Here is a 16,930-nt window from a genome sequence, read left to right as displayed (position 1 = left end):
TTTATGGGTAACTCTATGGTTAACCTTTTAGGGAACTGCCAAATTGTTTTTGAACCATTTTATATTCCCACAAGCAATGTATGAGGTTATTGTCTATCTTTTTTATTATAGCCATCAGCATGTGTTGGGTGGTTCCTCATGGTTTTCACTTTCATTTCCCTAATGAGTACTGATGCTCAGCATCTTTCCATGTCTTATTGACTAACTGTAAATGTTTGGAGATGTGTATTCAGATCCTTTTCCAACATAAAATTGGGTTATTTGTCTTTTTATTAAAGTTATAAGAATTCTTTATAAATTCCAGATTTAAAAATCCTTTAACAGATAGATGATTTGAAAATATTTTTCTCACACTCTATGGGTTTGCCTTTGTTCTTGGTGGTATCATTTTCACCAACACATGTTTTAAGTTTGTTGAAGTAAAAGTTGTCTATGTTTTTTCTTTTGTTGTTTGTATTTTTGGTGTTGTACCTAAAAATTCAGTGTCTAAATATGATGATGTAATTACATAAGATGGGGTCATAAGGGAGTAGGGCAAGCTGTTGTTTCAGTGGACGGGTGTCTTTATGAGGAAAGGAGGGTGGGCTACTGGTTCAATGGGACTTGTGACCTTATAAGGAGAGAAGGGGGGCTGCCGGTTCAATAGCACTTTTGCCCTTATGAGGAAAGCAGGATGGCTGCTCAGTCCGTGGGGCTTGTGTCCTTATGAGGAGAGCAGGCCAAGCTGCTAGTTCAATGCGTCTTATATCCATTAATCATTATCTTCTCTCTCTAATTGGTTTCACATGAGATATTTGAATTTCCATCCCTTTCACTTTAGGCATCCCTTACAGGTATTTCTGTGCAGTTCCCTTGGGCATTCCCTTAACCTGAGCCAGAGAAACAACTCTGGTGTGAAGCTATAGCGGCATAGCTTCAATCCCAGAAAATGCTGTTCTTGCACGTCTCAGTTACTGGTGTCACAATGTAACATATATGCATGGGGTAGAGGGCTATAGGGAGAAATCATGATGAACCTCTAAGCCTCCTTCTCATCCCTACAGGTGTTAATACTGTGCTCCATGGTATCTTAGGGAACAGAGCATTGTGTGGAGTATCAGCATGTGAGTGAGGTGCTACCATTCTTTTGACACCAGTTATATCCAAGTTAGAAGAAAAAAGAATTGATTACCTTAAGTGTAGATAATGTGTGGTCTTTCAAAAAGCAAAAAGTTATTACAGATTTTGAGGCTGAAAATGAAAAGTACACTGAAGTTCCATACAAATATTAATTCCTAAACAAGTAAATGTAAGTTTCCATAATTCACTAAAGCAAAAAAAAAAAAAAATGTCAGGAGTCCTTTCTTAATTTCTATCATAGTGTTTTCCAGTTTGGGGTGTACAAGTCTTATTAACCCTTGTTTGTTTATTTCTATTTTATTCTTTTTCATGTTATTATAAATTAAAAAACATTTTCATTAAGTAAAAATTATTAAAAAATATTAAGAAACAATTTCATTTTTGAATCGTTCATTGTGTAGAAATACTATTGAATATTGTGTATTGATTTTATATATTATAAACTTACTGAACTCATTTATTATCCCTAGTAGTTATTTCATTTATTTCCTAGGGTTTCTATATATGAGATCATATCATTGACAAATACAGATAGTTTTAGTTCTCCCTTTCTAATCTAAGTGTCTTTAAAATTCTTTCTCTTTCCAGTTGCCCTAGCTAAAATACACAACTTTTGGTCTTATGCAATGAACTATGATGTTAGGTATAGATGTTCTCTAGTAGGTTGAGGAGTCTACCCACTGTTTGTAGTTCATGGAATACCTTCTACCATGCAAGGATGTTTGATTTTTGTCAAATATCATACCTGTGTCTATTGATATGATCTTCATTTTGGTGACAGTCTTGGATGTGTTTTTTTGTGTGTGAGATGTGTGTTCTACAGGTTTCTCTCTGTGCTAATCAGAGACTGAAAATGGAGTATGAAGGCTTTAATTTCCCCATTCTACTTGTTTTGCTTGATAATCCAAAAGAGAATGTGAAAGATGTTGACATTCTCAAATAAGGGTAGTTTCAGTTTCCAATTCAACAACAGCTAATGAGGTGCACAAAATTCTGATTTCCCATTTTTAAGTAGAATAAAGCAAGGCACACACAAGACCAATAATTTCTTAGAATATAGCATGTAGGAGTTGCCCTTACCATTTTTTAGTTAATGAACCTTGATAATATTTTGAGTATTATTCAACAGCTGGGAAGAAATTTCTCTGAAGCTATGTGGCCATCATTATCACCATGATTATTAGTATAATTGGCTTTCTCAAATGAGGCAAAATTTGCTATTCCTTGGGGTACTGAGTTAGGAGACATTTGCAAAATATCTAGCATTAAATTTCCTTCTTTATTTTCAGTCTGTCCGTTGCAGCCTTCAACTCCTCATCTCACCTTCTACTACTAATGAGGAACTTTGCTTCTGTGGTGCCAAATGAGGGAGTTGAAGGCTCTCTCATGCCCTCCAACTTATTTTTCATGACATTTATGTAGCAACCATGAGGAACAGGCTAGAAAAGAAGCAGAGAAAAAAGTTTTAGAGCCTCTATTTTGGAATGATACACATCTAGGTTTGATTCTTATTTTTATTACTTATAAGCTTTGTGAAAGTCACTTAAATATTGCTGTTGTGTTTATCATTTATAACAAGGACAGGATAGGATACTTCTTTCCCTTCAGCAGCCCAGTTCAGTTATCTCCTATCTCTTGCCCAAGACTTTTGAAGGGATATGCCAAGCTCAAGTCATTATTGCCATTTTGGTTATTTAATATGCACCAAGTGCTGAGATGTTACAGTGCTTGTGGGTGTGCAGAAAGAGATGGGGACAGTCTGTCAGTCTCAGTTGAGCAGGGAACCTGGAGCTGGCTGGATGTGTGGCTGAGAACCACATATCCAAAAAGACCATCTGGCCCTGTGTAATCAGCACTCCCAGGAAACCTGCGGGGCCTCCAACTACACCAAACGGTTTGGCTTGTAATCACCTCAACATCAACATTCTCCAAGCCCTCCTCAGATGCTAATTCCTCCTAAAGAGGCATGTGACATACAGCAGCCCACATCAGTCGGGCCTGATGATTCTGACACAGGCTGTGGGCCGTTTCCCTGTGTAGCGTGCTCTGCTTTCTGTTGTGCATTTTCAACAACAAATATTAAATAAGTAATAAATACTAAATGAAGCATTTCTTTACAAGAAGTTTTCTAATGCTTGGTAAATCTTTGATGAATTTATTTGAAAATGTGTTTTCCAGAACAATACAAACTTAGAGAATCTCGGGAAACCAAGCTGGTTCCATGCAGTCAAGAGCTTTGCATTTACAATGAAATTGCAGCTTCTACAAAGCACGGTGGCACATGCCTATAGTTCCAGCTGCTCTGGAGGCTGAGGCAGGAGGGTTGCAAGTTTGAGGACAGTCTGAGCAACTTAGTAAGACTCTGTTTCAAAATAAATGTAAAAAGGACTGGGGATGCAGCTCAGTAATATAGTTCTTGCCGAGTATATGCAAGGGCTGGTTTAGATCCCCAGGATGTAGCTCTTAACCGCAACCTACAGGGCTTTTCTTCATTCCAACTCAGCTCACTCCATGCTGCTCAGCAATGCTGTCCTTCCTTTTCCTTCTCCACTTTTAGTAGCTGACTCCTTTACAACATTTAGCTCAACCTTTTCAAAAGAAACTCTGTTAACCACAGTAAATATTCTTGCCTCCCCCTATCCCATACCCATTGGTGACTGTGTTATCTAGTGCCATTTTCTTCTTCCTGCTTAGAATTATCTGTAAATGCCTTATTTATATATGTATTTGTTTTTTGACCATGTCCCTAACTGGAACATAAGCTGTTGTTATTATCACTCCTGAATTCCCATGTTTACTACAGGCTCTGGCACAAAATAGGCAATCATTAAATAAATATGTTCATGAAAAAGCAGGGGCAATTTGAAGTGACTTTGTTTCTGCTCTACATTGGCACCAGTATTTCATAGACTCTGATTTCTACTTGACTTTGCCAAGTGTGAAGGGAAATGCACATGGCATTCCATTTTCATCCCCTTATGTCAAGGTCCTTCATGGAGGGGTACGTACGACTTGTGAATTGGTTTTATTATTTCTAACCCCTTACCATTCTCTCCACTGCACCCTTTTCTCCCTCCCTTCTCTTCCCTATTCCTCTCTGTCCTATTTTCTCTGAGTGACAAGGCAGCAATTTAAGCTTATTATCTGGGATGATTCCCTGGCATTCTCGGCACTACACTAAGCATTTCATAAATATTATCTCTGAATGCAATTTACTACAAACATCCTTCAAATATTGCCAGGCCCTACAAATTTGAATTATAACTTCCCCACATACCCATGCCCATCTTTAAAAACTCCTTTTCCTTTCTACCTATCTTTCCCATCTTCTACTCATTTCTAAAAATTCCTTCCACATTCAATAAAATAAATCTAATTTTATGGTCCTTTGATATAAACCAGAACAATTTCCATGGCATATTTTGATCTTTTGGTTTTCCAAATAAGGCCATCAATCTTTCTTTTTAAGTAATAAACCCAGATCTCCCATGATACTATGCATGAGCTCCCTGAGTTCATGGCTAAGATCAGGGATATATTTCATAGAGAAAGAAGTTTTCCTGCACTCAGTTCACTCTCTGTGCTGGCCACATTAGTTATCTAATGATTACAACAGCTTATGACATAGCTTTCATTATCCCCATTTAATTGTGAAAAAAGTGAACTTTGCTTCCAAACCAGGCAGCACAAAAGAAGTTGTACTGAATCAGAAACAGCTGCTCAGGGTGGAGTGAGTCTAAGGCTCCAGTCTAAATGTAGGTGTCTGTGTTTACAATAAAACATATGAAAGAATTAAAATTCTTTAGTATCTTTTTGATAATTATTAAGGTGTTCTAAACAAGAGTGTGTCACTCTAGGTAAAGTAATTCATTGAATACTACTTTTTGCTAAGTCCCTGTGCTAGGTATTCAAAGATAAATAGAATTTCATAGTTCAGGAGGGAAAAGAGATAAAAATGTATCAGACATAAAGCAACAAAATTAACAGCACCAGAAAGTAAGTGATTGAGAAGTTTGCACTGAGAATGAAGTGAGGGCATTGGATAGGATGTCAGAGAAAGATTTCAAATTATGCAAACTGAAAATATGATAACTAGAATTTATTGAGAAGTTCATAGGAGTGGTACATTATGAAAAGTAATTTACCTACAGCTTCTCATTAAATCCTCATAATGACCCCAAAGAAAGTATTCCCAATTCCTTTACCAAGAATAAAACAAAGGCTTACACAGGTTGTCCTTTGCTGATACTCAGACAGCCACTGTATCAGACAGGCTCCAAGGAGAGCACAGCCCGTTTTTTAATACTATTTTATGCTTCATATAAAAACTTGAAGCAGATATTTAAAAATTCAAATGCAAAAAAGAACATTGAAATAGTAGAAGTAAGATTGCTGAAAACATTTACCACTCGTGGGTTTGGGGGAGTTGACAGAACTCCTTGAGGCTGAAGCCCAGCCTTTGAGAAGGGGGCACTGCTTGATTGATGCTGATGTCATGGCCTAGAGAGGGCCATGTGAAACTGCCATCTGATCTGGACCTTTGAGGTCAGAAAACAGCAAACTGCTGCTCTGCTCCAAGGAGGTGTGATGAGCCTGGTTCTGAGTGCAGAATAAACTGCAAACTCAAAATGGGACCATAGGACAAGGATGAGCTGCTGCTTCCAGGTAAATCAGCTTTTTTGGGTGACACTGATTGCAAGAGGATCAAGCAGAATGCAAAGGAACAAAGTGCCCTTCTCGCCCATAGAGGCTTCTGATCTCCCACTAGGGCCTCCTAACAAGGAGTAGCCAGCAGAGCAGAGCCATAGTTAGCTCAATCCCCACCCCAGCTTCATGGAGCCAAGTATAAATGAGAGAGTTGGGGGATGGAAAACAACACTTAAACCTGGGCACAATCAGGCCATCAGACTTCCATTACCACCATCTCTTCACCCCTACTCTCCTAGATGACTCTCACTCTTGCTCCTCTTGGTTAAATTCCCAATACCTGCTCCTTTGTTGACATATTCAGTCAGTGGCTTTGCTTCCGACTTGACTTGGAAAAATGAAGCCATCAGAAGAGGATGTGGGATTGCCTCTGCCACATCCACCATCTACCAGCAGGATTCTGTTATTGTACTTGCTCTGCTTTGTGTATAAATGGCCCCTCTAGAGCCAAGTCCTCTACTCGCGCATTAGATTCCTGCCCTCTGACTTACTTGTGGACTACTCCAGCATTCCCTCCTCTCTCTCTGAGTCAGTGCCGGTGAATACTCACCAATAACCCATGTACTTCCCTCGATTTCCCAGTTCCCTTTCAGTTATGTTGAAGCTATGTGATTAGTTTGGCCAGTGGATTCTAAGCAGTGTCAGTTTTAAAGGTAGTAAATTTGGAGCTCAGTGGTAGAGCACTTGCCTTGCATGTATGAGGCACTGGGTTCGATCCTCAGCACCACATATAAATAAATAAACAAATAAATAAATATTTTGTGTCTATCTACAACTAAAATATGTATAAATATTTTTAAAGGATATTAAATTTTACAAGCATAAGATGCACTTAAAAGTCAGTGTTTTTTTCTGCCTTTTTTTTTTTTTTGTCTTCCACTGTTACCTGATGATGTGATTGACAAAAGGGCAAAAGGGCAGAGCCTTTCTCACCCTGGATGCTAGAGTGACCCTGTGGAGCTGACAAGACTCCCATTTTTAGAACTGCATCCCAGCCTATATAGACTCACTACTTTATATGAGTCTATATGTAGACTCATATAAACAATTGTCTTTTTAACATCTTAATTTCTTATTCAATAACTCAGCTTGCCTTATACTAAACTCATAATCTTGCTCTACCCCACAAACATACTCCTTTCTAACTTTCCCCATCTCTATTCTGAGATCTATCCTAGCACTGACATTGCAAACCTAACACAACACTCATTCCAGTACCCACTATTTGCTATTATACAATGCAGATATCCACATCACAGAAACTGGAAAAGGAAAGTGAGTGAACAGGAAAAAAAAAAAAAAAAAAACAGAAAATGTAACTAATTTCATGATTTGATGGCACTTGAGCAATCCCTTGGGGGAATCTCTTCTTCCAGGAAGAAGCAATGCAGGTGTGTTTGCTTCTCATAGTTAATGCACAGCACATAAACATGGACCCCTTTTTCAGGACCCCTAGGGTTTAGTATTCAGTAATTTTTTAAAGTCATGATCTGACAGCAAGTCTTTTGCACCAAATTAATGTATCTAGAGTAATAGTATAATCTCTGACACTGTGTTTGACATGTAGTTGATCAGTAAATGTTAGGTAATAATTCGAATAGCTAAATGGAATAAATGAAAAGTCTCAGAGTCCAGGATTAGAGAGCTTTATATATATATATATACTGTCTCTTATACACATCTGTATTATACANACTGAATAAGAAAGAGGAAGAATAAAACTTGTATATTCTTGTCAGCTGTGTTTGATCACAGTGTTTCCCTCAGAACTTTCTTTTTATTCAGCATGAAAGAGAATCTAATCTACAATCCTGAAAAAAAAATCCTGTATGCGACTTTATGTGTACAAAATATTGGAAAGTGAATGGAAGGGAATCTGCTTCTTGTTGATGAATTAAGGAGCCAGGGAAATCTGAACTATCCTTTCTCCATCCAGATTGCTATAGGGCTTGGAAAACCATGAGAAAGTCGAAGCAGAAACAAAGGCTTCAACCTACATGGCTGTTAATTATTCATAGAAAGTATGCTTCTTAAAAAAAAAAGCCAACTCAGGGTGCTCATAGTTTTCTGATCCTGGACTTTTGTATTACCAGAGGCAATTTTAGAGTGGAAAAATAGTGCTAAATTCTTGTTTGTCCATCTCATGCCAAATAAAATCCCCTCTTCATCTAAAAAAATTGGGTAAGGGATGGGGAAAAACAACAACAACAACAGCACAGGCATGGTATATTAGACCCTTACTGACTCCCATTTCAAGGTAAAGTTTCATTTCAAATGAGGCCCCAAATTTACATCTGATTCTCACTGTTTTGTGCAGGTGAATTGACATGGTTTGCAGTAGCTTCAAGACAGCAATCCCCTTTCTTCTTCTGCGGTACCCCCAAAGCACTCCTAAATGCTATAGAACTAGAAAAATAGCATTTGATGGTACCACTGCACTACATATAGCAACCATATGGTTTTAATAGCCATACATAGGACAATTATATTTTTAGCAAGTGGATACCCTTTGAGGAGGGAAATATGGGGCAGTTATATTGATATGTTGACTGACACCCCTGGGGGGGATGCAGTTCAGCTTGACATCTGTCATCACTTCCTGGCCTTTATAGTTGAAGAAGCACAGGATTGCTTTCTATAACCATCAAGGACTGCCCCTGCCTCTGACCACCATCCCCCTCCCCCATGATTTCAAAATCTGCTCCCCAAATGGTTTTTTTTTTTCCTTCCAATAACAGAATGGGTGAGTGTATTCTCACAGCAGGTGTCAAGGAAAACATTTTCTGTCTTGATTTTGGTGGATTAAAAATGTCGACTTAACCTGAACTCTCTCTCTCTCTCTTTTTTTATTTTATTCTAAACAACATACATTAACATTTTAAAATAGAATTTAAACAGGTGCCCAGCAGAATGACAAACGTTAAGTGTGAAATTTGAAAGTTAGGAAACTGAACCGCATATGGTCACTTTTTTAAACTTTTTTTTTTTTTTAACATCCGCCTGCACTGGACTGTTAAATGGCTTCATCACTGTCAAGCCTAGCAAGAACTGTAAAACTTGGGAAGGCGGGTAGTCAAAGACAGCATTTAGTGATGGCTGTAATTAGTCATTTAAACAGATTGTCTCGTGATCCAAAACAGGGAATGCAGGGAGATGAGCTGAGAAAATAATTTCCTGAAGGTACTTCAGAGCTAATTGTGGAGAATGAGACTTGTCTCTGTGCAGGGTTCTCTGGATCATATCTCCCTAGAAGGGGATGAAGATGGGAAGCAGCAGTCTCCAGGAATCTATAAAAGTATGACTGAGAGCACATCCCTTTGCTTTTGACAGCAGAATTCCAAAGGTCTTTGTTGGCTCACAAAATTGAACAGATATTAAGTGCTGGAAATTTCCACTTCCTCTAACTACACCTGGTTAGAGTGAGTTAGGACTGCATGAGAGAGATAAAGAGAGAATGGAGGAGGAGGAGGAGGAGGAGGAGGAGGAAGTAGTAAAAAGCTAAGGAACAGATATTTCACAGAAATGGCTTAAGACCCAGGAGATCTATGACTTTGCCTTCACTGAACTGGACAGTTGTACTTTTGATAATAAGTGTACTTTGAGTGGCTGATTCAGCTTTTACTTGAAAAATACAAGTAGAAGTGTCCAGAGACTGTCAGAAAGGGCTGGGCTATTTAAATTAATCCATGACGCTTTCACTCTTTCCATCAACACTTTTATCCTGGTAAGTCTCAATTGCTCCATCCTAGAGAACCGGCTGCTTAGTTCTCACTAACAATTCTGCCATTCTTGTGGGAGTTGTGTGGATGGCCGAAAAGCTCTTACAATTTGAGATGATGGAAAAACTCTGTGCTCCCATAAGACTCGATTTTGTATCTGATAGTAAATAATGGTTGATCCATACCAGGTGCTGACTACAGGTTACACACAGGTCGATCCCTTTTAGGTGTCCCAATTTATTACACACGTTTATGCCTCACTAGGGAGGTTTTGTTACTTCGGAAATAGAAGACCAGAGTGTGTAAGTAACTAACTTGAGGTCGCAGAGCTAACAAAGAGAAGAGCTAAGATTCAAACTCAGGCTATCTAACTTCAGAACTGATGTTCAACGTGTAAACATTTTCGCCTTCACGTCCTTCAGAATCCCCATTTCCCATCTGTAACCAAACATATGGAACACATAAATTTCTTTTATAGGGCCTAACATCACCAGAGAGCTCTGGATAAATCTTAACTGGGTGCTGGATGATGGAGAAGCATACTAAAGAGAGAGGGGAGCAGTGAAATTGACCTGATTTTGATACTCAGACGAAGGAGACATGTTCCTTTGAAAGTCAGGAAAGGTCCCTGTCTTTATGACAGCTGAGAGAACACAGTGGCTCAGAGTAAAGAATTCTAGAATAGAGCTGAGGCTGGGGCTCATTGGTAGAGCGCTTGCCTAGCATGTCTGAGGCACTGGATTCAATTCTTAGCACTGTGTATAAACAAGTAAAATAAAGGTCCATAAACAGCTAAAAAAAATTAAAACAAACAAACGACAGAAAAAGAATTCTATAACCCTACTCCACTAACTTCTATGACCTAGAATTCTGATCCTGCCAAGGAAAGAACAAAAGGGAGGCAGAGAGTCAAAACTGATGGATGGTACTTAACGTTCTTGGTGGCATCTGATTTTTCATCTTAAAATTCTTGAAGTTCTCATTCAAGATTATCTTGTTGCATTTTACCATCCAGACTTTTCACCCAGGCCAACTGAAGTAGAATTTCAGAGAAATAGCAGAAATAGCTAGAAGTCGTGGGACAATTCCTTTGGTGGACACACCAGTCTCCCCCACCCTTATAACTACCTGGCAGTGCATTTCTGACATAAAATCAAATCTAACGGATGATTTTTAAGAGGAAACAAAAGCAAACAATTGCACTACAACTTGTGCAGTTGCCAGGTCACCTGGCCTTCAGGTCCTGTCCTGCACAAAACGTGGAAATTCAGAAACATTTGTTGGCCCTTGAGACTGAATAAAGGATTTGGCATGAACTGTGCCTACTATTCAGAGAGCAGACATGGCAGCTCTAACCCTGGTTGTCTAAACGTGCTCATTGAGGTGGGGGACAGTCTATTTGTCTCCACCCAGCAGGGAGAGTTGTCAGCAGAATGCTAAGTAGCCTTTTTAATATCACTGACTGATTTGCCAAAATGGCACAGATGTGACCTCCTCTGTCAAAGTCAATGTTTTCTTGGCCTCGAAATTTTAGAAAAACACAATGTAAATGAAAAATAATGACACGACTCACCGGTAGCCTCAGAGTCATTGCTTTGACCATTATTAATGACTGCTAGGTCTCCAGCATCCTGCTAGAGGCTGGTGATGGTGCAAAAATCATCCAAGACATGACTCCTGTTCTCACCATTGTAATCATCATAAAGTTGCAAAAATCACAGACATTTTTCTTTTCTTTTGATTCTTTTTAGTTATACATGACATTAGGATTCATTTTGACATACTTACAAAAACAAGGAAAATAATTTGCTCTAATTCAGTCCCCAGTCCTTCCCCTTTCCCCTCCCTTCTCCCTCTCTCTCTTCCCTTCCCTCCGCTCTACTGATCTCTCTGTTATTTACTGATTTAGTTAGTTATTTAGTTAGTTAATGTCTTGCAGATATACTTGATGGTGAGATTCACTGTGGTATATTCATCTATGTATATAAGAAAATTAGGTCAGAATCATTCCACTGTTCTTACCTTATCCTGCACCCCTCCTCCTGCCCCCTCAAACCCTTCTTCTAGTCCACAGATATTTTAATGGAATTTCACACACACACCACTTTTTGTTTCCCTTTCTCTGTTTTTTTTTCCCCACACCCTATTTTGGACTAGCTTCCACATGTCAGAGAAAACATTTGACTTTTGGGGTCTGATTTTGCTTAGCATGATAGTCTCTAGTTCCATCCATTTAACAGCAAATGCCATAGTTTGTTCTTCTTTATGGATGAGTAATACTCCATTGTGTGTATGCACCACATTTTCTTTATTCATTCATCTGTTGAAGGGTACCTAGGTTGGTTCCGAATCTTGGCTAGTGTGAATTGTGTTACTATAAACATTGATTGGCTATATCTCTACACTATACTGATTTTAGATCTTTAGGATACATACTGAGGAATGGGTAGCTGGATCATACGGTGGTTTCATTCCTAGAGTTTGAAGAATCTCCATACTGCTTTACAGAGTGGTCACACTAGTTTTTAGTCCCAAAAATGTATGAGTGTACCTTTCCCCCACATCCTTGCCAATGCTTATTGTTATTTGTATTCTTTATAATTGCCTTTCTGACTGGTGTGAGATGAAATCTCAAGGTAGTTTTGATTTGCATTTCTCTAATTTCTAGAGACGTTGAACATTTGTTCATGTTTGTTGGCTGTTTTTATCTCTTCTTTTTGAGAAGTGTCTGTTTAGTTATTTTTCCAATTTACTTAACAAGACTCTTAAAATGCAGGAAATTAAACCAAAAATCAATAAGTGAGGGGGCATCAAATTAAAAAGCTTCTGCACAGAAAAAAAAAAAAAGCATGACGAGAGAACCTACAGAATGGGAGAGGATCTTTGCCACCTGCTTCTCAGAGCATTAATATCCAAAGTAAAAAAAAAAAAAAAAAAACTCAAAAAACTTTACATCAAAAAATCATATACTTTTAGGACTGGGGGTATAGCTCAGTTGGTAGAGTGCTCCCCCCCCCAGCCCCCCTCAAGCACACGGCCTTGGGTTCAATCCCCAGCACCACACACACACACACACACACACACACACACGAAGAATCACATATTTTTAAAAGTCACAGGGTTGAGTGTTTCCTTTGTCATCTGTATTTCACTTTTCAAATTAAAAACTAGCAGAATAAATGTACATGTGCCTTGTGCACAGCCTTTCTCTGTCTGGAATGCTCTGTTCTTGGTCTCTCTAGAGAGCCTCCAGCATGGCTGTCACCCTAATGTCATGGATCCTCAGTGACCATGCATCAGTCCAAAGTTGCCTCTTCTTGTGCTCTGGTTCTTGTCATTCAAGTTCCAAATTTCTACCATCAAAGCAACCCCCCATTCTTCCTGTAGCCCAGAAGTCTCTCTGTGTGTCTGTGCATCTGTTTGGTTGTTACAACTAGGGGTGGGAGCATAACTGGTAGCTGGTGGGTAGGGCCCAGGGATGTTGCTGAGCTTCCTGTCATGCTCAGTGCAGCCTCCACAACAAAGATCCAGACCCCAAAAGGAGGAGTGCTGAGGTTGAGAAACCCTGGACTGGAGGGACCACTTACTGAGCACTCAATATTTACCACACAAAGAATCTTGTTCTTTGTGTTTATTATCCCATGTAATTCTGATTGAAATCCCCTGGTGAAAATGGAATCCCTGTTTTCAAATGAAGAATCTGAGAGAACTGAGAACCAATTTAAGGGTAGACACATGGGGGGAAGAAGAAAGGGATGGAAACTGTGTTTTCTAATTCTCTGTCAAGTTTATTCCTCCCCGTAGTTTTAGATTCCACCCATGCCACTCCATCTCCTCTATTTCAGAGCTCTGATGCTAATGATATAACCCCAAATCTAGGGAGCAAGGCCTTTTGGAAGGTCAGTTCATGACCTTTCCAATTCCTTCAGGTTACCTCTTGCTTTAGACAGACTTGTTGTGTAGACAGGGTCAAGTCCAGTGCTACCTGTGAATCACATTCAGTGATGGACAAGACACATAAAGGAAACATTGTCATCCCTTAGCTTGTACATTTAACATTTTATTTATCCCATCCTTTTGAAGAATGTACAATCATACATATTTTTCACGCACTTCTGAAGCAATGACTAATTGTTGGCATCGATTTATAGGTCGGAAACAAAACAAAACAAAAACAGAAAAAAAGTGTTCAAAGAAAGTATGGATGGGCTTTAGGACAAAATAGATCCAGCCACTTTCTGACCTGGCCTTACTTATCTCTCCTGCTTCATGTCCTTCATGTTTTTTTTTTTTAACTCACTCCCTTCTCTAGTGTACCCTTTGGCTACAAGGGCCTTTCTCAGGTACACAAATGCACCAAGTTCTTCAGGGGGTCTATTCATATCTTTCTTCTTCTAGAACATGTTTCCTCTTATAATTGACTTTAATAGTACCTATGTTTTTTATTCAGCTCTCAATTTAGATGCTATTTCCTCAGAGAAACTGTTGACTTTCCTGAATCTACATAATTCTCTCTTCTTTCATTTCATCGCAGCTCCCTGTAATATGCTCCTGGGTGTGTTTATCCATGCAATGGCTATCTCCCCCACAAAAGAAAAAGAATTCTTTGAGGGCAAAAGTCACAGCTATGTTTGAACAGCCCCCACCGAAACTCTTGTTGAAGTTGAATCCTTCTTGTGAGATCTTAATCCAACCGTGGTATTTAGAGGTGAAACTTTTGGGAGAGAATTAAGGTTAAAATGAGACCAGACATGTGGAACCCTAATCTAATGAGACTATGACTTTATAAGAGGAGAAGAGAGCAGAGCTAGGAGGCTCATCACCTCTCCATTGTGATGCCCTTATTGCCTTGGGACTCTGCAGAGAGCTCCTGCCAGCAGAAGGATCTCACCATATGTACTCACCTGACTTCAAACTTCCCTGCCTTCAGAGCCGTGAATCATATAAATCTCTTATCTCTATAAACTACCCAGTCTGTGTAATTTAGTTATAGCAATAGAAAACAGACATTCACCAATGTCTCAGCTCATAGCAAACATAAAAAAACTATTTTTTGAATGAATGCATAAATAACATTAGAAAGTTGCTTAACATTTTTGAGTCTTGTGTCTTTTTAATACAATAATGGCATTTATTCCAACTTGTCAAAGTTATTGTTAGGAAAAAATTAACAATGGACATACATATATCTAAATAGTTCATATAATAATTGAATAATAGCGGTCCATCAATATTTTTCAAAATCTGAAAGTTATGATCTTAATTCTTAACCAAATTACCTTCCATGTGACCTGGGCAAGTACTCTCCCTCTCTGTGTCTCCTCATTTTCTTGCATTATTAAGTCATACGACATGAAAACACTCAAAAATCAGTAATTTCACAATTTTTCTTTTGCCCAGGACTTCTATGCAGAAAAGTAAAATACAATTCAACAGTTTCAGACACATAACAACATAATTTGTATCCAAGACTAACAGACAGAGGGAATTTCTACCCCATTTAGTTGTGATGTTGATGGGAGCAGAAGATGTTTGCCCAGGTCACCTTAGCTAAGGATGGTGGACAAATCAAATTCTAATGACTCTAGATTCCCTTTTACCCCTGAGGTTTGGGGGGAATTTTGTGGCTATTTGTCTCTTCCACTGAAGAGATAAGACTTTCTTCAATTCATATTTACCTACTCATTTTCAGGATGCTTTATTGGAGGGAGGTAAAACTTTTATTGCCAGTGGTTACAAACAGCTGTTATCTTGGTGCCAGTTAAGAATAACCTTTACACCCTTCCTATAATTGAACACTGCTACTCGTGAGTATAAAAGCCAATTGACGGATGGATCTATATGCATCTTCAGAATAAAACGTGCATTACACTGTATCGTGACTTTCTCAAAATTCTTCCTTTGGTTACTTATTTCTGATGTTTCAGCATGTTGTGGTCTATCAAACAGAGGAAGCTGACAGTGTGACTGAATTAGTCCCGAGGGTCTTCACAGAAAAGGCAGGCAGGGTCCTGGTCGACTGGAGACTCCACCTGAATCGTGAGTGAATGCACAGGAAAGCTATTGCTGAGAGCTCTAGCAATTCCTCTCTGGACAATCTGGCTGTCCCGGCTGGCTGCTGTTGATAAAGAACTAGGGTGAGATTAGCATTGATTACACACATGAGCCATGGCTAAGACTTAAGCTTCAAATGCTTTGTCTTGGGCCTGGGGGTGGGGAGCTGGGCAGCATAGGCAGAGCACTCAGAGGAAGCCACATTGGCTCTGCTATGTTCACACAGACAAGGCAGGGGACATTCAAGTGCAGCAAAGTGCCCTGTCACTATGGGAACTCTTCCTGCCCATAGTCACCTCTGGAGTCTGGCACTCCCAGGAGCTGAGTATGGAAGGAAGACAAACCCGCGAAAGAGCCAAGATAGAACTGTTATTTCTTACACAGTCCTGCTCACCAGCCCCCAGGGATCTCTGGGTTGTAGTTTTGGATTTAATTAGAATTTATATCAAGGCAAGTGACAGGAAGCAGGAAGCATTCAGAGCTCCCCACAGACCTCTCTTAGAGCAGCTAACCCCACGGCCATCTTTTTTCCTGTCCCAAATGATATCAGGAGGCTATAAAGTCCCTTCCCCAGTAACCTGATTGTTTACTATATTCTTTCATTTGCAGTGAAATATTGGTGTAGAGAATGCTGTAAATTCCCCAAAGCCAGATCTGAGCCCCTCAGAGAAGATGAGAATGTCTGAGAAGTATAGCCCTCAAATGACGGTCACTGGTGTCCCCGTCCCTCTGCCACTAAGTAACTTCTTGAACTATATTTTAGCAGCCTAACTCATCATCCTTGGCCTAAGCTCTCTCCTGAGGCAGTGAAAGACCTCCCACTTCCCATTTCTCCCAGCTCCGAGACATTTCAGAGACAAAATCACCTTCTATTAAAAAAAAAAAAAAAGTAGCTGTTAGTATAATGTCCTGAGAATCGTCTCACATGTTCACAGAATCTCCAACCATCCGGGGAAGGACCTGCCCTAATTCTACCAGCACATCTGTTAGCTTGTTTGAATTTTATGGTTGGGGCCTCAGTCTCTCCCTCTAACATCCGCACTGAGCAGAGCATCTTATACGCAGCAGAGATTCAATCAAGATTTACTGCTAAATTCTTTTCTATATTTTTAGTGGTCAGACACCAAGCCAAACAGGTGAAGTGGAATTTTCAGAATCCAAGGCCTTGAAGTTGGAGAGGCATTTTGGGTCTTTGTATTGCACTGCAATCAGCCTGGAGAATGTCATTGGTATCATGGTTGCTGTGACAACCACCATAAACCGGTGGGTTTTCAAAGTACAAACCACTCGACAGCTGTTTTGACAGGCAATGGATACTAAGGTCAGCCCTC

The 16,930-nt window shown here is 39.4% G+C and overlaps 1 protein-coding gene across 1 annotated transcript in view; it reads right to left on the bottom strand.

Annotated features, from left to right (window-relative positions):
* Nucleotides 1-13,584: 13,584 nt before the first annotated feature.
* Nucleotides 13,585-16,930, bottom strand: part of Slc30a8 (solute carrier family 30 member 8) — a 37,468-nt gene continuing 34,122 nt past the window's right edge. The window contains exon 8 of the mRNA XM_015486512.2: nucleotides 13,585-15,663. Within this exon, the coding sequence (XP_015341998.1) occupies nucleotides 15,518-15,663 (146 nt within the window). The 3' untranslated portion in view covers nucleotides 13,585-15,517. The remainder of the gene's footprint in view (nucleotides 15,664-16,930) is intronic.

Source organism: Marmota marmota, unplaced genomic scaffold (assembly GCF_001458135.2).
Source record: "Marmota marmota marmota unplaced genomic scaffold, marMar, whole genome shotgun sequence".
Lineage (NCBI taxonomy): Eukaryota > Metazoa > Chordata > Mammalia > Rodentia > Sciuridae > Marmota > Marmota marmota.
Note: the sequence above shows the minus strand (reverse complement) of the source record. Positions and strands in the feature narration are given on the sequence as shown.